General features: G+C 37.3%; 1 protein-coding gene across 1 annotated transcript in view; it reads left to right on the top strand.

Moving 5' to 3' along the window:
- The window catches only part of LOC149414896 (DNA-dependent protein kinase catalytic subunit-like), a 124,894-nt gene that overhangs the window by 3,785 nt on the left and 95,017 nt on the right, over positions 1-26,092 (top strand). The window contains exons 3-15 of the mRNA XM_089643484.1: positions 253-439; positions 2,367-2,461; positions 5,468-5,618; positions 6,615-6,829; positions 7,435-7,668; positions 9,032-9,193; positions 10,079-10,297; positions 10,693-11,001; positions 12,042-12,161; positions 12,798-12,911; positions 17,297-17,480; positions 20,350-20,501; positions 25,569-25,689. Of these exons, the coding sequence (XP_089499610.1) occupies positions 253-439; positions 2,367-2,461; positions 5,468-5,618; positions 6,615-6,829; positions 7,435-7,668; positions 9,032-9,193; positions 10,079-10,297; positions 10,693-11,001; positions 12,042-12,161; positions 12,798-12,911; positions 17,297-17,480; positions 20,350-20,501; positions 25,569-25,689 (2,263 nt within the window). The remainder of the gene's footprint in view (positions 1-252; positions 440-2,366; positions 2,462-5,467; positions 5,619-6,614; positions 6,830-7,434; positions 7,669-9,031; positions 9,194-10,078; positions 10,298-10,692; positions 11,002-12,041; positions 12,162-12,797; positions 12,912-17,296; positions 17,481-20,349; positions 20,502-25,568; positions 25,690-26,092) is intronic.

Raw genomic sequence — 26,092 nt, 5'->3', positions numbered from 1 at the left:
TTGTAACGTGTTGCCTTTCAGGCTTGCTATTGGCCGATAAAATAAACAAATTACAACATGGGATTGAGCGATAAATTTGTGCTCTATTTATATTGTAGCGAACTTGCATTTCTAGACTTTTGAAGGAGGCATCAGAATTCGACGGAGAGTTGTATTATGAAATTAATCTTGGGTTGTGTTATTTTTAGATTGGAATAAGTAATCTATTATTATTGTATATCGATGATCAGTGCCTTACACGTTGTTATGTAGGCATGTCTGAAGGTGATGCGAAGTGCAGCCCCCGCCAGCGTGAAGGAGAAAAGTCTCCTGGCGCTGGACTCCGTGCTCGGGGGCGAGTGGCCCGAGCAGCTGGCCCCCGTGCTCGAGGTGCTCCTCACTCACGTCAAGAGGAAGACGGAGAAGCCCACGGTGATGACGCGCTGGTACCATATGATCGGTGAGATTTATAAATTTATTATTATTTAATGAGCAGGTGGCTTATGCGCTTTTACAGGGTTTTCCAATAAGAGGTGTTATTTTGAATAGCCCGCTATTTCGGTAGATGTTACTTTTGTAGCTGTCATTTTTTGACATTTGACAAGTAGAAACTACGCCATTAATAAAAATGGAACGATACACGCTTCAACAACGCATTGAAATTATTAAAATTCACTATTATTAATTATTAGAATTCCATCGAAAAATCATCTTGAGTGATGAGGCGCATTTCCACCTTGGTGGCTTCGTCGACTAGCAAAATTGTCGCATCTGGGGCTCGGAAAACTCAAGAGTTATTGTTGAAAAGCCTCTCTATCCTCAATGTGTGACTGTTTGGTGCGGTTTATGGTCCAGCGGAATCTTGGACCTTACTTTTTCGAAAATGAGGCTGGAGCAACAGTTACGGTGAATGGATTGCGCTATCAAGAGATGATTAATGATTTTTTATGGCCGGAATTGGATGGTATTGATCTGGACAACGTTTAATTTCAACAAGACGGCGCTACGTGCCACACAAGCAACGAAACCATTGATCTTTTACGGGAAAAGTTTCGTTGAATATCAAAATAACACCTCTTATTGGAAAACCCTGTATCTATCTCACAATAAGTTTACCCCTTAGGCCTCTGCCATATATTTCTTTAAACCGTTATATTTCTTAAAGATGCTGTCTGAAAGTCGAAGAATCGTGTGTGTATTTCCGCTATGCAATAAAATCCAATAAATGGGATATTTCTGAACGTATCCGAAAAATGAAAACTGTTTTTGATAGGTGATGAAATACCCTTTCAATTCTTATTATTAGAATTATTACACGTATAAATTTTGAATATTTAAATTATGAAATCAAAATTTTTTAAATGTCTTATCTTACGTTTTCTCATCTAAACACTTAACTAAAATTACTGATAGCAAAATACAATACATATTATACTAGACAGATGTATTATAAACATTACTGCCACCTCAGTTTTTTGTCGTTTCATAGAAAAATAATTAATAAAAAATTCGCAAAGTTTCACAATTTTTTCTCAAATTGCAGTTGGAACCTTTGGTTCCAGAGGTGTACATTTAAATTATTCTGTGATTAACTTCCATATTTGAATGTTAAGCTTCGTGTTTTCTCTGTCTAACACTGTTTAGTTTATATTTTAACTTTGAGGGTGAGAGAGACAACAAGTTCTTGTTTATTATTTTATGTATAAATATCATTGCATTCTAGGTCAGCATCTGTTTGACTGTTAGCCAATTTAGTTACTTTTGAAAATCTATTTCGTCGTTGGTTATTGCTCTATTTTGTAGAATTAGCAACTTATTTTGTACCCTTTCATTACACGAGTATAGGGTTGTTGAACAGAAGTTAACCCTTAAACAGCTATGGTGATCGGAAATAGTTTAACTAAAATTTATAATAATAGTTTTTTTATTGGTCAATGTAAATGTGTCATACAGTTTTTTTTTGTTATTTTTATTCATATGATGTTTGTCGATACATGTAATAATATGATTAAGCATAGGCAACAGGACTACAAAGATATGGATAAAAATTGTTGGTGGGTAGCATTTTGCCTTTATTTGCTTAACAGGTTCGCTGCCATCCCCGCACCGGTGCGGTGTGAGGAGTACATACGCGGGGCCGACCACGCACCGGTATATATTGATTTTAGTTTTTCTGCAATTTTTTTTTTGATTGATTCTCCCCAAAAAAGAGATTTTCCTGTTGTTTTTATATTTTTTTTATATTTTTTTTATATTTTAATTTATTTTCTCAGCATGCTTGTTAATTAATGTTAGTTTGTAATATAATATACCTATGTAACTCCTAAGTATACGTCCGGGTGTGGCAATAAATAACAATAGAGTAAGTACGTTTACTATCATTACAGGACTTATGTGCCGCCAATATCCTGAAGAGATGGAGCCCCATTCGGAGTTTCTCATCAAATCATTACTACTGCCAATTCAAGAAGGAAAGGCCAAGGTAATTTCATAAATTCACTCAACTGAACCAATTCAATAATATTACAAATACAGTAGAAGCCTGATAATTCCAAAAAACATGTAAATTTAAAGTTTTTGCCATAAAAATGTTTTCATATAAATTTTGTTTTAAATTTATTTTGGTTCACGCGCATATATTTGTTTATTAGTGAATAAGATAATTTCGTAAATCTGAATCTGAGAGGCGGTAACACGCTGTAAAATTTCGACGTACGCGGTTATACGACATCCTTTTTCGTAAATCTGAATCTGACAGGCGGTAAAACGCTGTAAAATGTCGACATACGCGGCTATACGACATTTTTTCGTAAATCTGAATCTGACAGGCGGTAAAACGCTGTAAAATGTCGACATACGCGGTTGTACGTCATCCTATTTCGTAAATCATGAATCTGACAGGCGGTAAAATGCTGTAAAATTTCGACATACGCGGTTATACGGTTAGGTTAGGTTAGGTTAGTTTAGTGTAGTTTAGTTTAGTTTAGTGTAGTTTACTTTACTTTACTTTACTTTACTTTACTTTACTTTAGTTTACTTTAGTTTACTTTAGTTTAAGTTAGGTTAGGTTAGGTTAGGTTAGGTTAGGTTACGTTACGTTACGTTACGTTACGTTACGTTACGTTACGTTACGTTACGTTACGTTACGTTACGTTACGTTACGTTACGTTACGTTACGTTACGTTACGTTACGTTACGTTACGTTACGTTACGTTACGTTACGTTACGTTACGTTACGTTACGTTAGGTTAGGTTAGGTTAGGTTAGGTTAGGTTAGGTTAGGTTAGGTTAGGTTAGGTTAGGTTAGGTTAGGTTAGGTTAGGTTAGGTTAGGTTAGGTTAGGTTAGGTTAGGTTAGGTTAGGTTAGGTTAGGTTAGGTTAGGTTAGGTTAGGTTAGGTTAGGTTAGGTTAGGTTAGGGTAAACTAGATTAGGGTAAACTAGATGAGAGTTTTCTTTTTCTCTAACATGAATGAAATGGTCTGCATGAAAGTATGCTATGTTACGCGTATGTTCAGCATATAGCCGTACAGTATTCTTTTATTGAAGATAATGCATAAGTAATTTCTCCAGTTCATTTAATATAATTGTGAGAAGTTAGTTATAATATGTAGTTACCTTCGAGATTACGCAATGGCCATGCATAAAAAAATTGCACAATAACAGAAACATAAAAAGCGTAGATATTATCGTTAGAATTATCACAAATTCCCATCAAAAATTTTACGAAATCGTCTCTAACCAAGTAGGTCTACCGACGACCCCATGATTTTTCTGTGTTATGGGATTTTATACGATGTGGACAGCCCAGTCAAGGCGGCAATAATTGTCTTTAATAAATCAGTAGCTGCCTCCTGTGTTCTCCTACATAAGTACAGCAACAGTTGCAACATATTTCTAGAAGCACAATTTCAAGGGACACCTCTAGTTATTGGTTCAATATAATGCCCCCCAAATGAAGACATCGAAGTCAGCCTAGGGAAATCAAACCAGCTTCTAGATGCAAATAAACAGAAATTAGTCATTGGAGCGGACGTAAATGCCAAAAGCATTTGGTGGGGTAGCAAAAAGACCGATAGCAGAGGTGACAAATTGAGCTTCATTGCTCAGAAACAATTGCACGCTGACAACAAAGGAACAACGCCAACCTTTGAAACTGTAAGACAAAATATACTTTTAGCTGCGTGATAGACATCACTCCATGTTCCGGCAGTTTAATTAGATCTATAGAAAGCTGGAAAGTTGACAAAAGAATTGCCTCCCTATCTGACCATAACGGTATACCATTCAAAGTATCATTCGACAAAATCAAACACAGATGAATTTCCAGAATCTACATTCTTATACAGAACAAGCAAAGCAAACTTGACCAAATTCGGAGAGACGCTGAAAGCCAACCCAGAAAGCAAGAATTTAACTCCCCAGGTGATTGAGTCAAATATTCAACCTAGCATCTTCAATAGGCAGGTGTCCGTCCTCATGGATGTCATATCTGATGGGTGCAGAGCCTCGATTCCTCCTATGAAAAAATCGAAACAAAAAATTTGCCCATGGTGGAATGAAGATTTGGAAAAGCTGAAGAAAGAAGTACTCGCAGCAAAGAGGAAGCTGATGAATTCAGGTCCAGCAAGAAGAAACGCGATAACACTACCAGCATACCTTGAACTGAGAGAACGTTACAAGAAAGAAATTACAACAGCAAAAGTACAAAACTGGAAAGACTTTTGCAGCAGCCAAGGAAAAGAAACTGTCTGGTCAACAGTGCTTACAGTTCTGAAGTCATCACAGAAGACCCCCCCAGAAACGCTGATATTCAACAACAATCTGTCTACTACCTCAGCCCAAGAGACGGTGTCCACATTTTTAGAACACTTTTTCCCCAATGACTCTGGTCAAGCCAGTGTAACACCGGAACAAATTCGTATTCGGAGTAACCAGGACGCAGAAAATCTTTGCGATATTGACCCCCCGTTTACAAAGCTAGAACTAAAAAATATACTTACTTCCATAGATATAAAGAAATCCCCCGGAAGGTATCACTTCACTTCAGACATTTGTATACAAGCGTTCGATACTCTCCCTGACATCTTTATGGCAATTTACAATGCGTGTTTCCGAATTGGCTGCTTTCCAATCCTCTGGAAGATTGCCAGAATCAAGAGAATCCCGAAGCCAGGAAAAGAAGACTACGAAAGTGTCTCTTCCTACCGACCCATTAGGTTCCTTCTGGTATTGGGCAAGGTCTTAGAGAAACGCCTAATCAAGAGAGCCACATGGAAGTTTACCACAAAACGGCAACTAAATTCAAATCAGTATGGGTTTACGCAACAGAAAAGCACCGAGAAGTATAATGTAGCTTTTTTTCTACATTCCCGCATACATAGTTTATTTCAATTGGACCCTAATGTAAGGAATAACCGATAGAGGTTTCACTGTATATCAAATATAGTAAGATCGATGTGTGTGTTAAGCGAATGGTTATATTTCCAGATATCCTTCCCAATGGTGGAGGCTTGCTTCAGCGGCATCAGTGCCTACATGAAGGTATGCGACCTGCAGCCCGCCATGCTGGAGGTGGTCTACACCGGCCTGAAGAACTTCTCCGATCCAAAGGACCTTCACAGGAGGGGGTTCGCTAGAGGTGACGACTCCCCCATGTTCCCTTACCGTCCATGTTAAATTTATCATAAAATCGGTCGCTTCGAATTGATAGTGTAGCTGTTTATTATGTGATGTAGATTCCTCATTTTTTCAGCATGTTCCACTAGTTTCCGGACATTGTGTATTATCAACCACATATAATATTTGATTTACTTGCTATTTTTTTTATCTATTGTAAAATTGGCTAACCCCATAGACATATGAATATTAGTAGACCTGCCCTAAGTGATTAAAAGCGTATTATTCCCCACTCCCCATACCGGTTCCATTGGAGCCGGCTGGGCTCGTGTATGGCTTCCCGTGAATCTTGAGAATGTGACGTCATCATTCTTGTTCGAACTAGCGTCGAGCTATGGTCGAGGCATTTTATGAAATAACACGGCAAAATAGTGGCTTGTGATATGAAAACTTGTGAAAATAGATGTGAAAAAGAGAATAAACCCAATTGTCGTATTACATTCCATATGTAAGCATCATTTTAAGCTTATTCACGTCGTATAATATGAATCAGTTGTAGAAACATATACTATCACATCGAGCCAACATTGGTCGAATGTAGCGATTCTCAAGTGTGCGCATCGTTGTTACTGGAAAGTAAATTATGAACACTTATAAAAGTGTCTTAACTAAATACGTAAACAAAATATTCGACTCTGAAAATAGAAGAAATTTTTTTTTGCCGAATTTGGACTTCTCAAATTTGTTCATAACGTGGCGAGTAATTTGCGCTCCCATGTAAAAATGTCTATTCATTCAAAAGCAGATTTTACTTTTAAGAACTAAATGGTGATATTATAATGCGAGATGCCTATATACTGTCAGATTGATTTATTGACGAATCACAGTCAGCTTTACCCCCTTCGTTCTTCAACAGTTGATTTTACCCCTCACCTTTAATTTCTAGTCTATATATTCATATGTCTGTGGCTAACCCGGAGGTCCTCACTAAGAAGTAATTCAACGTGTGTGATTCCAGAGGCGCTCAACCTTCTGGGTGAGCACGGCGCCGTGTTTGCCCCTCGTCTATGCTCGGACCTGCTACAGTGGCACTCGCTGCTTTTGCGGTTCGTGCAGCAGGAGAACGCAGACGACCGTGTGGCGGGCTGCCGAGCCCTGGCCTCATTCTACCGGCATGTCGGGGCTGAACTGGTCAAAATGGGTCCGGGGGAGAGGACAACCAAAATTCTCGAGGTTACATTTTAATTATTTTTACTTATTATTTTTTTTTAATATAAACTATTTTTTTCTTTATTTTATATTATCTGGCATTGCCAAGGGCTTTATACAGAGTTTTTTTAAAATCTGATGTAGAGAGTAATTTTTCCGTTATTTTGAAAGTCCAATGTGTAAAATTTTATTAAGAAATATCAAAATTCTGCTTTAAGGGGTGGGAAAAGGGTGTGCAGGTAATTTTTCGAAATTTCATGTAGACAGTAAAGTCGTATTGTTTTGAAGGTAAAGTGTGCAAAATTTCATCAGTCTCGGAATAAAACTGTAGATTTGTATAGACAACAAGGCCTGGCCGCTGGCCCGCCACAGACACTCCTTTATAAATAGAAGGTCTCAAAAACAAAAGTGCATTATGTCATTAGGTGATACAATATATTACAATTTCATGACAGTGTCATTATAATTTTATTCCAATTTCATTACAGTTTCAACATAGTTTGATTACGGTTTCATTGCGATTTCAATTCAATTTCTTTGCAGTTGAATTGTAGTTTCATTACAATTTCCTGACAGTTTCATTATAGTTTAATTGCAGTTTCAATACAAGTTCATGCATTTTTTTTCAGTATCTTATGACCTACTTCAAGCGCATCTTACCCCCGTCTGGTTCAAACAAGATCAATTCGCACGAGGCGGGCACGGCCCTCAAGGGGTTTGCGCTGGTGGCCTCGAAGTGCCGACCGCTGTTGAGCGAGGAGGACTTCCATAGTGTGGGGCAAAGTCTGGCGCAGAGGGCACTGCTGGCGCACCAGGACAGGGGTCACGGGGGGCCTGAGGAGATCACTGCCCGGATGGAGGAGGTAACCACTTTTACCATTACTGCTTAGTTATTTGAACCTCTGTATTTGACACCATTGATAATTGTTCACATTTTTGTTTTATAATATTGTTATGGACTGTTAATCACTGATTGTAAGGCCAAGTTGTTTCACAGAAATAAAATGTAACATTTTCATCAAATGGCCATTTTGTTTTTTTTTTATGCATTTCAGTTTTCTATTAAATTGTAATAAGCTGACAATTTTAACAACATGATGGTTGTCCTCTTCTGCTGATCACAATTTGTTCAAAAGCTGATATGGACTTAGAATCAGCATTAAACGGGGACCTTTCAACTGTCAAAACAACAAATTGGCGCTGGATGGCCATTTGAATTTCTGTGAAACAACTCGTCCTTGTGTTTGATTCAATTCAGTTTATCCTAGGGAAGATGGACACTGTAACTAACTCCGAAACGTTGGCTATAAAAGGATGAAGCGCAACATGGCATTGGACGCTCCCTGCGTATGTCTTCTTGAGAGACGGATGATGCGAGAAGGTTGTTATTAAAACACTCATGTTTTAACAGATTGATTTATTGCATTTTAATTCACATGAATTTGCAATGATTCTAGTTGTTAGCTCAGAGGCTTAAAGGTGTCGAATGATATCTCAAAGGCCTATAGATCTTGAAAGAAAGTGAATTTTGTTAAAGGTGATACAAGAATATCACAATGGTTTGCACATTTTAACCCAATCCCGTTGTTTTGACATAAAAACCCATAGACAAAACGTAGTATAAACAGACAATATATAGAAAAGATGAAAGGAAAGGTTACACACAGACGCGAATTTAATGTAATGGATTCTATACATCGAGATTAGAAAAAATGAAGTTAATTTAAAATGATAAATTAGAAAACATGAAATGAAATATTAAATCAGACAACACAACACTCAACAGGCATAATATCCCAAGAGAAAGTCAGTAGGATCTTTAAGAAACTTGGACGAGAGCTTGTCGGCTGGTCAATTATCCCAATTTAGACTTTTTAAATGACTTAAACATGGTCATGAAAAGATTTCATCTAGTTGTTGTTAAAATTTCTCTGATATAGTTAATGGCGTTGATCTGGAAACATGTCTAAGGGCGATACGGCATCGAAGCTTGTTGATTGTCGACGAGCTACAACCAAAATGCACGGACTATCAAGCCACTGTGCAATGTAAGTAATGCGTTTGGTATGCAAAGAAGCAAAGGCGGGGGCGCCACTGTGCATGGATACGATTTGCAGCAGTATGGGTGAACGATGTACGCCTACTTTCAATGATGATTCATGGCCCAATTCCTATGTTTCTATTATTTATCTATGGTATCTGGTTCAATTAGCGTTACTTTTAAAGCTTTGCAACCACGTGGAAGCTCTTGCCGTGATCGGTGTCATAATGGAGGAGAGCCTGCTGCGACTCTTGAAGATCCTGGTCACTGACTTCCCGTGCATGACGCACCGCCACTACCTGGTCATCAACGCTGTCAACAAGTCATTACCTGTCATCAATAAGGAGGTGGGTAATAATTCAATTCTTCTTCTAACCACTCTAGCGATAGCTGCCCAAATTTGAGCAGGTGATTTTTGAATATTCTAGATAATGTTTTGTTCTGTGAAGTCTTCTTGTAGACACCATTTTAAATTGTTTTCTGTTTATTTGTTAAAAATTGCATGTCTATGACCACAGACTAGTTCCCGGTAAACCATAGACATCTTACAGATATAGTTATATTCAATATTATATCAGGGTTAATTAGTGGTAATTTTAAAAACTAACATGCACAATTCATGCATTCGTAAATTTTACGATTTAAAAAATAAAATATAGGTCGATTTGTTGCCTTCAAACCACATTAAGCAATTTATATGTTTTAGTATTAATATTCGGACGTATGATTTTTCGAGCAAGCGCGGCTGAATCCAGGACAGAACATCCAGAAATCTCTCAAGTGTATAAATTAATTAAGAAATTGTTATAAAGGGCTCCCGTTTTCTTATAAACATTGATAAAAGCAAGTGTGCCCATTGTTAAATTTGAGAGCCACCTCCGATCTGGAGCCCCCTCAAAAAAACCCTCAGACGCCAGGTGGGAATGCCGTCCTTTTTCTACCGGTTTTTCAATGGAAGATGCTGCGGAACTAGCGTCCCTTCGGCACCGGTGCAGTCGGAAAACACGCCAAACATGCACCTAACATTTGCACATGCTTCTATAACTCATTCTTGTAGTGCAACAGCTCAGATGTCGATTGGTTTGCCAGCCTCTGTGTTTCCTCCTTCTTACAAGGTGTCTTTCAAGACGCAGTTTAACTCCTTCCTTTCCTAAACCCAGCATCCCCCAAAGATGATCAGGGCCTCCTGTGTGAAAAATTGTATTTATTTAATTATTATATTCATTTTTCAGACCTTTCTTGCCTTCTTCATCCGTGAGTCGTGCGGTCACGCCATATCTCTGTCCCTCGACTCCAGCCCTGAAACGCCAAACGGTGCCGAATCCGACACGGCCAAATGGACCTTTGAAACCTTCCTGCAGCTGTGGAAGGGAATACTGACTTCGAGGGACGTGTATAGCTGCTACATGGAGACTGTCTTTAATATTCTGCCGACGTTGGACGCCTCGACGGTATGTTTTGATGACGTCGGGAAATTTTAGATTTTAAAATATTATGTCAAATAGAAATTTTTTATAAATAAGTCAATATCCGAAACGATTTTATTCAAAACATAACTGCCCCCCCCACCGTCATAATCATTGGGGAGTTAGTCCTGCAGACTGGGAGATAGAACAGTCTACGCTGTCGGTGACGGAGACAACCATCGGGAACATAGAAATGATGCTCTCCGTGATAGTCGAGTTATCAAACCATCTACGAATTGATTTGAAGAAATATGTAAAAATGTACAGATCCTTTTAGAGATGGTTCGTTCTGATCTTTCCCAGGAGAAAGTTAGTCGCATAGAGCCACGGAAGTTAACGTTCAACCCAATATCACTCATATCCAATATTTCATCTTTCAGGCATATTTTCAAACGGAAGACACATCCAGTGCAGAATCCGAAACCGTGGAAATCCCAGTTAACCCGATGAGCTACCGAATGCTGACCAACGTGTGTGACCTGACTGCCACCCTTCTTTCCCTGCCGGACATGCCGTGCCCCAGTTTGTGGCTGTCTCGCATCCTGACGACCATGTCGAAGGAGATAAAGAAACGGCCAAACATGACAGGTTACTTGAGAATTGCGCACGCCACACTCAAGGCGGTTAAATTGTCTGATGATTTTAGATTTATCAGTGAAAACAAGGATAAAATTAAGGATCTGATGAAGGTGATTCAACAATTTTTACGTTTTTGATGTTATTTTGTCATTTTTGGACGTTATTTAATGTTATTTGATGTTTTTGACATTATTTGACCTGGGTTTAAACGATATTTGACCATACTTGACAATATTAACCCTTAGAAGACAGTTAATATTTTGTAAATATCTCAAAGCCAAATATAATATTGAAAATTATATTTGAAATAATTGACAGACATCTACGTTTTACCTAGGAATTTTCATGGACAATATTGAAATGCGTTAAAAACTTGTAAAACCTAGCTCTATACACTGCACATTGCAGTGCAGCTGAAAGTAGTCATAATTTCTCTGAACTGCTATTGTAGTTGGTCGTATCCTAAGGGTTAAGTTGATTTTATATGTTTTGACATTTTTTATGCTATTTGACATTATTTGTCGTTATTTGACGCTTTTAGCATTACATATTTGGTATTTTTGGTGTTATTTTATAAATCCCAGTGTCTTCATGCCTTTATTAGTTATTTGTTGCAAGTGATTTACAACATTTAACCGTTTGAGTTCCAATCGTCGATTTTCGTCGATTCGTGTTTTAACGAAGATTGCCGATCGTCGATTTCCGTCGATTGCGTCAGTCGTGTTCTGATTCGCGCGTACGTCTGTACGTAAAATTCTAATTTTTTCGAAACGCCTGGACTTCGGGATCCTCCTCCGCGTGATTCTAAACCAATATTCTTTAATAAAACACCGAAAAAATCATCGAAATCCTTGAAAATTCAAAGAATTTATGGGGTTTTAAAAAAGTATATAGTTTCATAAAAAATAATGTTTTTTTGGTGGCATTTTACGAGCAACTGTATGAATTTTTTTGGCACTCAAACGGTTAATTAGATGTCAAACATAACTCCAAGATCCATAATTTTGTTGAATTTATCCATGATTTTCTTGTCAATAGCGTAATTAGTATTTTGCATTTTTGACATGATAAAAATTTTTTTTGGCATGATAAAATTTTTTTTTGACATGATAAAAATTTTTTTTGACATGATAAAAATTTGATTTTTCAGAGCATTTCCATCACCAACTGCAGCGGCCTGCACCAGCTGCGCTCTGCTCTCGTCATCCTGCACTGTCCCCCGCAGCTACTGAACCGGGACCTCCTCCACATAGCTACTGACGCCTTCCAGGTATCATACGGGCATTTTTTCCAAAGTTTGTACATTGCGTTTTTGTCATGTCTCACGTTTTTGATTGGTTTTTTCATATAATAATTACAATAAAATAACTTTTATTTTTATTACCACTTTATTATAAATATTTTTAACCCTTTTAGTGCCATAAATATTTTGTAAAAAGTTCATTTCATAGATAATTTATATAAAAAAGAAAAACACTTGCCGTTTTTTTTACAATAATTTTTTCAACATTCTCTTCAGAAGGTTTCAAACTATGATAATAAAAGCACAGAAATTGAATACTACATATTTATTGACAAAAAAATATATGGAAAATGTACAAGATTTATTTACAAGAGTATTTTTTACCTGAACATTGGAATTTAGAAAAAAGTTATTTACCTTTTCTACTTGTACTAATTATCATGTGGAGTCGCCTCCGGAAGTTTGTGCACTTTACCCCCGGAAACCTTGTATATACCAACTTTCTTTCACCAGGGTGATACTGAGAGTATCTACCACAGTGTTGTATCCTTCGTTGTTGCTATGCTTGTGAGTTCTCTACACATACGCTCATAGAGAAAAGCGACCTGAGTATTTCATTCACTCGTATACATTCTTCTGTTATATGGATTCTTGTTTTTCTAGGTCGTGCTGAGAGAAGGCAAGACGAACCTAGATTTGGTCTCTAGGGCTTTGGATATATTGATGGAATGGGATCTTGTAGTCCCCAGAGCTGATTTCCGGCCCTTATGTATGAAGGTAAGAAATATTATAATAATATGTCATATTTTTATTTTTTTTATGTGACACCTCACAAGAGCGTCCCTGTCTGTGCAGTGTACAGACAGGGGAACTATGTCACCACCCGGTTGGGCGGCGTTGTGAGGCGGAATAAGGTAGGGGCTGTAGGAAGGGATTTGTTAATGCGGGCCTTGAAGAGGCTCGGATTATAGGAGGGAGGAAAAACAGATGCCGGTAGCTCGTTCCACATACGAGCCGACTTACACAAAAACGAGTCGTAAAAACGGCCCGTTCTCATGAAGCCAACGTCAACCGTGAACGGGTGTTCAGTTCGTGTCCGTCGAGTTTCGCGCACGTGCACCGGTGCATCAGGAATCAATGCTGCTAGCTCCTTGGAGCAGGCTCCATTGAAATACCTGTAGAACAGACACAGCATGCCAACATTGCGTCTATGCATTAGAGAAGGCAATCGGTCTGTTAACAACGGATTGTCAATCAGACGGATCGCTCTCCTTTGCACAGATTCAAGCAGCTTTATTAAGTATTTTGGGGCACCAGCCCAAAGGTGGCTCCCAAATTCAATAGTTGGGCGGACTTGAGACTTGTACAGGGTCAGCAGCTGGTCACTTTTGAAGAATCTCCTAGCCCTGTACAAGATGCCCAACTAAATTATTATTATTATTATTATTATTATTGGATAATTTGTATAGCGCCGCTTTTGTGAGATATCACCTCAGGGGCGCTTTACAGTTGATGCAGGTATTACAGAAAATATAAATATTACAAAAATAGAGTGAAGTTAAGTTAAGTAAAATGTAGTAAAGGAACAGGTGACACGAAAATAGAAGATGGAGACTCTGCAGCAAGAATCCCAGGTGGTGAAGAAACTGGTCCAGCTGCTGCAGCGAAAGAGTCCACCGCGTCCACCAACAGTGCCAGCACGAGGTTCGTCATCCGTCCAGGTATGTGTCTGCTGCTAATAAAGCGCTGACACACTATCCTCTCACAGATACCAGACCTTGGCAGCACCGCTGTGACGTTCTACGAAGATAGAAGATGGAGACTCTGCAGCAAGAATCCTAAGTGGTGAAGGAACTGGACCAGCTGCTGCAGTAAGAGAGTCCACCGTGTCCAACAACAGCGTCCAGGTATGTATCTGCTGCTAATAAAGCGCTGACACCTCACATAGATAAGAGACCCTGGCAGCACCGCTGTGACGTTTGGCAAGTCCATCATTTATCTCCATGTAATCCTGTTCCTGGTAATTGTTGAAGTGGTGCATTCTGTCCGCAATAAAAAGCAACGGTTGGGGTAATAAACCCTGGGCTTAGTAAAAAAACTTGCAGGGTCCAAGCTTGCCCAGCTTCCGAGAATTTTGTTGAAAACATCTGGAGTGCATTTACCGGTCGCCGTTCGTTTCGAAAGTCCGATATTTTTGAGCAAATTTCAGAATATTCACTTTAAAACACTGCACTCAAATCACATATTATAAAGTTCTAATAATTATTAAGTTTATTTTTATTTAAGTTCAAATGTTGATGGATTGATTTTAAAAATAATTTCAAAGGGATGTTGCCTCATTTCCCTTGAAAATACTAAAAAAACACAAAGCGGTTGGAGGAAGCGTTAGGACGCGTCCTGCTGCCACGAAGGGCGCTACAACTCTACAAAATCTAAAGTATGAAGTGCCAGTGCAGACCTGCTAATTATCACAGGATATTATAATTGAGCCCTTAACCCGTGGAGAGCCAGAGCAGAAAATCATTAGAAAATATGTGAAGCTGTGCGAAAAATACCTTTTGACACAACTATTAATCTTTCCTTAACATTGTCCTTGCATTTCCCATCCTATTTACCTACAAGTACCTATCATTATCTGACTGTACCCACGTGTTTGTGTGACACTTTACAACAATAAAAGTGACTCTCAAAGCAGTTTATTGACGGAGCCTGTTTGATGAACACCTATTTGTGATCAGTGCTGTTATTAATATCAACTCAGGGTAGAAGGCCTGTGCAGTGAACATATTCGGTTCCCTCAGTGTGTTTCGTATCCAACCTGCATGTTATGGAAGCTTGTGCATGAAATCATATCTCCTGTGAATGAAATCATACCATCATCATCTTTGAAGAACATCAATGGGGTAAGTCGGATTCCTTCCAATCCCAATCTTCACAATAAATATTTTACAGTCCACTCTTGATTCGCCTATTACGATTACATACCTTACTTTTGTTATTGACTTTTATTTTTCAGAGTTGTCAAAAACCACAATTTTCTACTAGATAATATACAGGAAAACGGTGTTATTTTGATATTCAATCGTAAAAGATCAATGGTTTCATTGCTTGTGTGGCACGTAGAGCCGTTTTGTTGAAAGTAAACATTGTCCAGATCAATACCATCCAACTCCGGCCATAAAAAATCATTAATCATCTCTCGATAGCGCAATCCATTCACCATAACTGTTGCTCCAGCCTCATTTTCGAAAAAGTAAGGTCCAATCACTCCGCCGGACCATAAACCGCACCAAACAGTCAAACGTTGAGGATAGAGAGGCTTTTCAACAATAAATCTTGGGTTTTCCGAGCCCTAGATGTGACAATTTTGCTTGTTGATGAAGCCATCGAGGTAGAAATGGGCCTCATCACTCAAGATGATTTGCATTTGATTCACTCAAGTGAATTTTAATAATTTCAATGCGTTGTTGAAGCGTGTATCGTTCCATTTTTATTAATGGCGTAGTTTCCACTTGTCAAATGTCAAAAAATGTACGCTTCAAAAGTAACATCTACCGAAATAGCGGGCTATTCGAAATAACACCTCTTATTGGAAAACCCTGTATCTTATTATTAATATAGATTTCATGTTTATATCATAACACGTTTTCCCAGAATAACTAACTTTGGTTTTAAATAATTGGTTTTATTATTTCTAAATAAACTTAAATACATACTCTAAATGAAAAAACAATCAAAAGGTGTTTTCAAAGAAATATTTATCTTTATACTACTCAAATATTTTCATTTTCGCAACGCCGTTTTACAAAAAAACTTTGTTAGCAAGTCATGTTCACAAAATGAATCTCTAAATAGTATAAAATAAAGTCACTCTCTGTGTCTGTCTGTTTGTGCAATTAGTTCTTCTAAACTACGCAACGGATTTTGATAGGGTTTTCACTATTGTTTAGAGAATTTATTCCGAAAGGTTTATATATATAATACATGCATATTACAGTTATAAAAAGTAGAGAAAAGTCGATGTTTTGTAATCAAGTCGTTAAATTTTTTTTTTACATTGCTTACAATGCTAACGCTGGCTAAACCTTATGAGATACAGCAAAATGATGTACTACGGAATTGTATATCTTAAAAAGGACAACAGAAAAGATAGTAGTGGTATATGTCTATCTGCTTAGGACAACCTCCAGCAACTTTGGGTGCATGTCAGCTAGTTATAGTACTAAAGCATACATATACTGGGTGGCGCAGATGGATTGGGTGGTTTTAAAATACTTGTCAAACTGTCAATTTTAAAGGTATTGGATTGAAATAAAGTGCAAAACGTGTAGTTACAATGGAAGTTTATTAACAAAAAATTAGTAAAGTTAGTTTTTAAAAATTACATCCATCAAATGCCCTCCTTCTCGAGCGACGCATTCTTGGAGTCGGTCCTTAACGTTCCGCATTGCCCGCTCAAGCACATCACCAGGAATTAATGTGATTTCGTTGTGAATTGCTGCCTTCAACTCCTGAATGGTCTGGGGTTTGTTCATGTACACCCTTGCTTTTAAATAGCCCCATAAGAAGAAGTCACATACCGTGAGGTCCGGTGAGCCAGGGGGCCAATGGAGATCTCCATTACGGGAAATCAAACAGACACGATGCTCAACGGACCACGCAGCCATCGCGACTGACTGCCAGTCTGCAACTGAAACTTTCCGTCCCCCCACCACAGCACGAAGACCGCCGAACACCTGGCTCCCCCACTCCAGATGTACAGTCCACTTCAAAACCACCCGATCCATCTGCGCCACCCTGTAGTTAGAAGCCACAATATAGAAAGTAGATAAGAATAACATTTCAAGTGACTACAATACAAAGGCATAAATACATCGGCACATAGATATAATACAGTCAACATACTCATCGGCAAACACACACTCAAAGGCACACAACATACTCAATCCCACTTGTAGACATATTGCTATAATTACACGCATACAATCAATGGATACTATGTATTCATTGATACATGATAAAATATTAGGTTAGGTTAAGTTATGTTAGGTTATGTTATGTTATTTTATTTTAGGTTATGTTAGGTTAGGTTAGATTAGATAAGTTTTTCTCACCACTTTCCTTCGATGTTTTGTCATGGAACTGATTTTTGTGTTGATCAGATCCTGCCAACGCTGAATGAATACCTCTGCTCCTCGGGTATATCGGATGGCAATATCCTGGGAGGTGACGGCTCCACCAGCGTTGCCGTTCACGGTTACGCTTCGAAGAAGAAGAAGAGAATCCTGACAGTGGGGACCCGCCCACAACTGGCAACGCTGCAGAATAAGATTATGCTGTTTATGGGTACATAATACATTTTTTTTCTGTATGCATACATGTTTACTGCAGTGTTCACATAGATCAGTGATTCCCAACATAGGCGATATAGGCAACACAGGCGGTGAGATCCAGGGGGCGGTGGTGGCCTCAAGGGTAAATAAGGGGCGGTGAAAGGCTTAAAGGGGGTCAAGAATTAAAAAAAATCATTGAATAAGAAGATAAAACTAAAAATCTATACTAAACATGAAACAGAACAAGACAAAGAAAAAATAAATAAAATAAAGGTTCCAACTTGGAATCGAACCCAAGATCTCTTGTCTTACCGGAACAGGTAAGACTAGTTGTGACTGTTATCTTTTTATTGTTCTGTGTCTTGTTCTGTTTCATATTTATTATTGATGGATTAACTCCTAAGCCTTATTTTGTTTATTAATCTGTGGTACAATTATTTAAACAATATATACTGGAGGTGCCATGGTAACTGATTTAACAATATATAAATTGGAGATGCCAGTCTAACTGATTTAACAATAAATATATATTTTAGAGATGCCATGGCCTAACTCAGGTGTGGCGAACCTTTTTGGGCCCGCGTGCCAAAAATCCTCTAATATTATTTCTAGATTGTGTGGCGTGCCCAAGCTGTAAAAAAAATAGCCAAATAGATAAAATATAAAAAAAAAATTAAATTTTATTCATAAGCTTAAAAATTACAATAGTTTCATAAAAATAAAGTCATCATCAATAAATGTACATATTAGTTATTTATCAAGGAGATTTTTGCTGTTGTACATTCGATGACAAATTCTTAATATCTGGATCATATTTCGTCACTTTTAGTAACACACACGACCAACTGGATTCATCAGTCATTCTGGTTCTTGAATCACATTTTATGAAATTCATTTCTGAAAATAATGACTCACCAGCATATGTAGAAGAGAAAATTGATAATATTGCTCTCGCTAATTTTTTAAAATCGCTAAAGATTTCTGGAATGGCTTTCCAAGTTCTCATTATTTCTCCTTCTGCATTTTTATTATTTAAGTTCGTTAATCGATCGCTTTCAATTATTTCCAAATCATTTCTCAAATCAACAAATTTTTGTTTCCATAGCGAACTCGATTGGAATTCGATTTGGAATTCGGAATTGCATTTCAAAATCTTCCAGATTTAGCCACTCGAAAATCTCCAAATTGAGGTCATCTGCTGATATTGTATCTGGATATAAAATAAATTTTGATATCTTTTCAAATCTCCTGAATTGTTTGAATCTTGAAGAAAACTCGTTGATTATCGATTGAATAACTACAGAAAATTATTGTGTTAATTTGATTTGATCTGGCTTTTCTTCTGCAAAAAGTTTTTTTGTATTTGGGAAATATTTGAAGGTGTTAGATACAACGTCACGATCAAAAATTTGTAATTTAGCTTGAAATGCTTTGATTAAATCGAACATAACAATAATTGTTTTGCTAACGCCTTGCAATTTAATATTTAATTCATTTAAATGTAAGCACAAATCAGTAAAAAAACATTAATTTTGAAAGCCATTCGAAGTCTAGTTACATTATATTTTTCAATGAGATTCTCATTTATTAAAAAAAGCCTAACTTCTTCCAAACACTCAACGAATCTTTGAAGAACTTTTCCACGACTTAACCATCGCACATTGTTGTACATATTCCTATCGATTTTTCTGGAAAAATTGTCAGTTTCGGCGGGGAACATTGAATGAAATTTTCAAATGTAACGTAAGTTTAATTTAAGTTGAAACAACCCAATACTGGTTTGAAAAAAATCAACAGAATGACTGTTACATTTGAAAAGAAAAGAAGAATATGAACTTGGATTTTTTTGAACTTGGAAATCGTTAGTGTGCCATCCAAATGATCAAACGTGCCACCTCGGGCACGCGTGCCCTAGGTTCGCCACACCTGGCCTAACTGATTTAACAATATATATATTGGAGGTGCCACGGTCTAACTGATTTAACACTATATATATATGGGAGGTGCCACGGTCTAACTGATTTAACAATATATATATTGGAGGTGCCATGGTCTAACCGATTTATCAATATATATATTGGAGGTACCATGGTCTAACTGATTTAACAATATATATATTGGAGGTTCCATAGTCTGACTGATTTAACAATATATATTGGAGGTGCCGGTCTAACTGATTTAACAATATATATATATATATATATATTGGAGGTACCATGATCTAACTGATTAAACAATATATAAATTGGAGGTGCCAGTCTAACTGATTTAACAATATATATATTGGAGGTTCCATAGTCTGACTGATTTAACAATATATATTGGAGGTGCCGGTCTAACTGATTTAACAATGTATATTGGAGGTGCCGGTCTAACTGATTTAACAATATATATTGGAGGTGCCGGTCTAACTGATTTAACAATATATATTGGAGGTGCTGGTCTAACTGATTTAACAATATATATTGGAGGTGCCGGTCTAACTGATTTAACAATATATATATTGGAGGTTCCATAGTCTGACTGATTTAACAATGTATATTGGAGGTGCCGGTCTAACTGATTTAACAATATATATTGGAGGTGCCGGTCTAACTGATTTAACAATATATATTGGAGGTGCTGGTCTAACTGATTTAACAATATATATTGGAGGTGCCGGTCTAACTGATTTAACAATATACATTGGAGGTGCCGGTCTAACTGATTTAACAATATATATTGGAGGTGCTGGTCTAACTGATTTAACAATATATATTGGAGGTGCCGGTCTAACTGATTTAACAATATATATTGGAGGTGCCACGGTCTAACTGATTTAACAATATATATATATATTAGAGGTGCCGGTCTAACCGATCAATTTTTCTGCAAACTTTCAGGTTCATTGGACTCTGCCACGTTGAAGCCCTTAATATCCTGTTCCCCGATACCCAAGATCGACACTCCAGAAGATGCGGAAGAGAAGTGTTTAACAGACTTGAAAGAGAGACTGAAGGTATCCTTGCCATGTCCCGGGCAGCTCACGTTGGAAGTAAGTAAAAGATTGGAAGATTACCCTTATATTCCCTCAACTGTATATATTGATCTTGTAACGTTCTTGTTGTGTAGATTGAATTGTCTTCGGATGCCCGGCGGGAAGGGTAGTTCTACCTCTTACGCCGGTACTACTTGAATGTCTGTAAAGGCATTGCTGTACGATTAGTCTATATGAATATTGTATGCCAATCTTTTTGTGCAGGTCCCAACTATAAATATGTACATATATGTATAAACAATGTGAAACAAGTTTCCCACTTTCTTTTTGTCTCTTGTCTCGTGTGTGGAAGAATAATTAATCAAAAGGAAACTTTAATCAACCTGTACAATGGGTAATAAAAACTTGCACTTGTGGAGCACTCGATTTGTGCGGAAGTGAAAACCAAATTTTTTGTTACGTAATAAAATATGTACATTTTTTACGTATAAATATCACTAAATGGCCCAAAACTGCCTTTAACAGGGTATGGAGTTGTATTAGAAAGTAGGCTTTAATTTCAGACAGTTCTTTTATAGCTCCAAAACCTATTTACTCCAAACCAAACATAATAATGAATTTAGTATTTAAAATATACAATTAATTGTAATATAACTTCTGTTTTGCTTTTTTTCCCTTTTCAGCTTAACTTTTTTTTTTTTATTTTTTATTGTTCTTTATTCAGTAAAGTTTATACATTACAGTAAACGGGTAAATTTTTGGCCACCACACTAGGCACATGCCCGTGTTGTAGTGGTCAATTAAGTTCACTTCATGTATATTTCTTACTTTTCTTTTCATTACTCATATAATATTTGAAGTTTAAATCATGTTCTACATTTGTACAATATATCTGTACTCTTGTACTACAGTGTGTCTACAGAACATTTTGATACGTATAAATTACTACATTGTGTCTATATAATATTATTTATTTATTTATTAACGGACATCGTCCAAATTACAAAATAATAACACGAATAAAGTAAAAAGAAAAATACAGGAGTAGACAAAGGTACATGAAAGCAAAGACATATGGTAGATATAATATAAGAAAATAAAGTGACAAGTCGAATCAAGTCAAGAATACGCCGTGGGTCAGGACCACAGGACACTTATAATAATTCCGTCACTTGTTTAGCGACTGGCAAAAATCATTTAGACTTATCCCAAAAAAGTTAAGGTTTTGACTTGAGTTGACCAGTCTACACATTCTGGACAATGGTGAATAATATCCATAATTTGTCGAATGATGGTTGAGGAAGAGCAGTTCATTATTTCTGAGTCTTTGCGAGGGGATATTGAAGGGAATGAGTTGCAGTAGAGTAGGTGAATCAATAATACCATTATAATTTTGAAGAAGCAAATGAGGTCATTTCTTTCCCGACGGACTTCCAAAGGAGAGAGGTTTAGAGTTAGTTCAATTTCATCATATGAGTATTTGCCTTTTTCTAAACCTAGCCTCCTAGCAATCCCTCTTAAGAACCGATGTTGAACAGATTCAATGCGTCGAATGTGGACAGCATAAAAAGGAGACCAAATAACACAAGCATATTCAAGATGGGGGCGAACCAAGGAGCAGTAAAGAGTTCTAAGGGTATTTACGTTTTTGAAGTTCGAAGTGATTCTAGTGATGAAACCAAGTAGTTATGATGAACATGTCAACACAGTTTCTAACTTCTAACCTAATAATGCAAAATACTGCCACCATGGGTGGAACTACGGTGGAGACCTTCAAGGAGGATATTGTGTTTCCACCTATGACGGCAGAATAATACCCATGCGAACACCTCGGCACAGGTTCTCCTAGTGAGGTGTTCACAGAACATTACTACCTTGTAACTGTGACAATTGGGCTAGTAATTATTTAGACTCGATTGGTCGCCAGTGTAATGCAATAATCTCTCATACAAATTCAACCACTCTAGGGCCATTGTAATATGATTAGTAAAAGACAATGAGGATTGCTTTGTTATTGAATAAAAGAGGTACGATGATTAATATTATATTTATTCACAACAAATAGAGCTAGAGACTCTCAAATAACAAGATTAGCATGATCTCAAGGGGTGTGCAATTCGAAGAATTGATCGCACGGAAGGAATTTTAAAGTAGCAATAAATTAGTTAACCTCTCAGACAAAGACTTTTATTTACTTTGTATTCCTTTGCGAACTGTCAAAACGTGAAAATTTTTCTGTTATTTACGAGTTTTATTAAAAGCTTCATAACTCACGTTTTGGGAAACGTAGCCTCATTCTAAAAAATGTTTTGGAAAGATTATGAAATTCACTATCGTATTGTATTGTTATACGTAAATATTTGCGTTTCTAAATATACATTTTCTGAAAACGTCAAAAATATGTAAAAATCGCTGACCATTATTTCAAAGCTGTGAAAAATGTACTTTTTTCTGAGTATCATAAATAAATAACACTTTATATATTGAAGAAATATAATTAAAAACTATTAGTCACCTCAAAATATTAACTGTCCAAACTAAAATATTTTTAGTAAATTATTTAGAAACGCAATAAATTATGAACGAACAAGATGACAGATCCAATCGACTTAGATAATGCACCTCTACATTCCATAGATATTCTTGAATACAGACGCGTAGCGTTATTCATTATCGATACTCTGTTTTTTAAATCATGGCAATCCGTATACTAGTGATGGAAATAAATCGATTTTTGTAAAATCTCGCGCGTTTACGTGAAAAGACGTTCTAATGTCTTGACCGCTATTATCATATTTACGTCTTTTGACGTTCTAATGTTCTGAGTGGTTAAAAGTGAGACATTGTGTATAACATAAATATCTGACCTGATTCACCGAAATGGGTGCCATACAACTCTTAGGAAAGAATTGTAAATAAGAGAAAGATTGACATGATGACCAGCGTTTAAATATATCTAGCTATGTCCGCCATCAGCGTCTCCCGTGAAACACGTCGACTGGAGCAGTTGCCCATATCACATCTATAGGCGTGACCTCTTCGCAAGGCTATCCGATTGGTACTGGCTTTAGGAAATTATCTCTATGCTTCCTTCTAGAAAAGCCCATAGAGTACGAGTCCCATAGACGAAGGCGGTCTTGGATGGAGTTTGTCAAAGTTTGTTTAAGTTTGTCTTAAAACGGTAGCGGGGCAAAAGTGAACTGCTACAACCTAAGCTTCAATCATGTATATACAGTTCCATATCACATTTCGTTCTACTACCATGTTTTATATATGGAACATCTATCTGTATTACTTGCACCCAATGTCAATATGTACACCTGTTTGAGGAACGAACAAGGGTTGGGATAGCCGTATTTTAAAGGGCTATTCCACACAGATAAAGCATGGATGAAGCCTATGGCTTATGACAGGCGAATGCGATAACACAATTGTAAGGTTAATTCACAATCAACTTACCGGGTGGCGAATGAAATCTGCATCTCGAGAATCATCTGTCAGCACTGGAACAGTGATCGTGGTGTAGCACTCGTTATTTTAAATTGGATTGCGATAAAATACGTATTAAGGGATTATTCCGATAAAAACCGGCGATAGTATACACAATGGTTTTGACAGCACGAAAGTTTTTTGTGCGATTGTACAGCTCACGGTACTCCGTGGTTATAGCTGATGTGTGCGAATTTAAACTGTACAGTTCAAATTCTGACCATACTATTGGTTAGCACACGGCCTGTCAAAAGCAATCGGCGTGACGGAACAATACCTATAAACTGTATGTAAAAGTGAATAGATAAATAAATAAATAAAATAGTTAGTAGATTTTATAGGTTATATGTAGACTTGGATTTCATGCGGAAACTTCACCTGTTCGCGCAACTATGTAATTTTTTCAATAAGATATGTCTAACTATTTGTTTCCCTAATAAACTAAATTAAAAACAACAAATAAATACAAATAGGGGTGTGGTGACTAAGTGAATTACTAGCTGACATATACCCTGCGTTGCTAGGGGTTGTGAATGATTTGGACTAATGTTTTGAGGTTGTGAATTGATAAATATTGACTTTTCTCTAGTTTATATAAATATAATGTTCATTTATTATAAATACAAACCCTCCGGATGAAATTCTCTAAATGTTAGTGAAAACCCTATCAAAATCCGTTGTGTGGTTTAGAAGAACTAAGCGCACAAACAGACAGACGTGGATAGCAACTTTATTTTATACTATTTAGAGATGGGAAGGCTGACAGAGATATTGAAAGAAGGGTAAATGCTGGTAACTCCATTAATGGAGGACTGAACGCAGTTGGCGCTAACAAAAAATTGTCCAAAAAAGCGAAGATAGCAGTCCACAATGGAGTGCTGGTACCTACCCTAATGTATGGAAGTGAGGCATGGAACTGGCAGAGAAGGGTTGAAAGTAGATTGAATGCTGTTGAAATGAGATCCCTGAGGCGTATGTGTAGTAAAACCATGTATGATTGTGTGAGAAATGTGGAGATTTGCAAAGAATGCAAGGCTGATGTAAGCGTGATGAGTAAGATTAAGAAAGGGACGTTTAGATGGTTTGGGCATGTAGAGTGAATGAGCGAATAAAGGAGTGTAAGGAGAATATACGACGAAAATGCGAATGGTGGCAGAAGTCGGGGACACCCGTGGAAGACATGGCACGATCAAGTGGATCAGATACTTGAGTCGGGCCACGTCAAGAGTAAATAGGAGATTATGTATGAGACGATGTGTGAATGAGGCAAAAAGTCTGTGCCAAGACCAAGTTGTTTGGCGGTCCGTCCTCTCTGCCTACTCCTTCTGTAAAACAGTATGATGGTTAATTAGTTGAGCGGCTTAAAGCAAAATCCATTTTCTCGAACGGGACCTTAATTTCGCTCTCTCGAAGTGTGATAAGAAGACGCGTAGTTAGGTATTTGCAATCATATTTATTAAGTTCTCGATACAAGAGTGAATATCTGCAAGCCACAGTACGGCTGCCCTCTCAGTCCTAGAATTTGTGCTTTGACCAATCGGCAATCGGCAATCGAGCTCGGTAATATTCGTGAATCTGAATACAAACGCTCTAGCACTACACGACACTACATGTGTATTATTTTTCGTTCTGTAGATATACCTGGATTCGCTGACGGCACGAATCCGAGAGCTGGCGATGAACAGCACCAACCGCGATACTCGGATCACCGCATGCCAGGCGCTCCACTCTGTTATCCTCATCGTCTACGGAACAAGTCAGTATCATATGTTGTATTAGTCCTTAGCCGTTCTCTGGTTACTGAGAAACTTGACTTCCACTTCAATTGCACTGATGAACCAAGCTCCTCTTGAATTGAAAACTGTATAACATTTTTGTTTGATTTTAACCTCTAATTAATTCTCAAAACCAGAAGAAATTTCAAAATCTTGTGGCAATAATTTTATTTTATTTATAACTAGATGTACCACGCCACATGTTGCTGTTGCTCAGTCTATCTGTGCAGATAGAGAAACAATAGTGCGTATTTCTCTTACGTCCAACAGATGACGAGGTTTTAAAAAAAAGTATGTTTGTCCAAAAGATGGCGTGGTTTTTTAAAAAAAAGCATGTTTTTACCTGTTACAGGTGACAAAAATCATGTTTTTTACTGTCACAGG

The sequence above is a fragment of the Hesperophylax consimilis genome, chromosome 19 (genome assembly GCF_061612785.1).
Source record: "Hesperophylax consimilis isolate HC1 chromosome 19, BYU_Hcon_1.0, whole genome shotgun sequence".
NCBI classification, from domain to species: domain Eukaryota; kingdom Metazoa; phylum Arthropoda; class Insecta; order Trichoptera; family Limnephilidae; genus Hesperophylax; species Hesperophylax consimilis.
The sequence above is the reverse complement of the archived record's forward strand: the minus strand, read 5'-3'. Positions and strand labels throughout refer to the sequence as shown.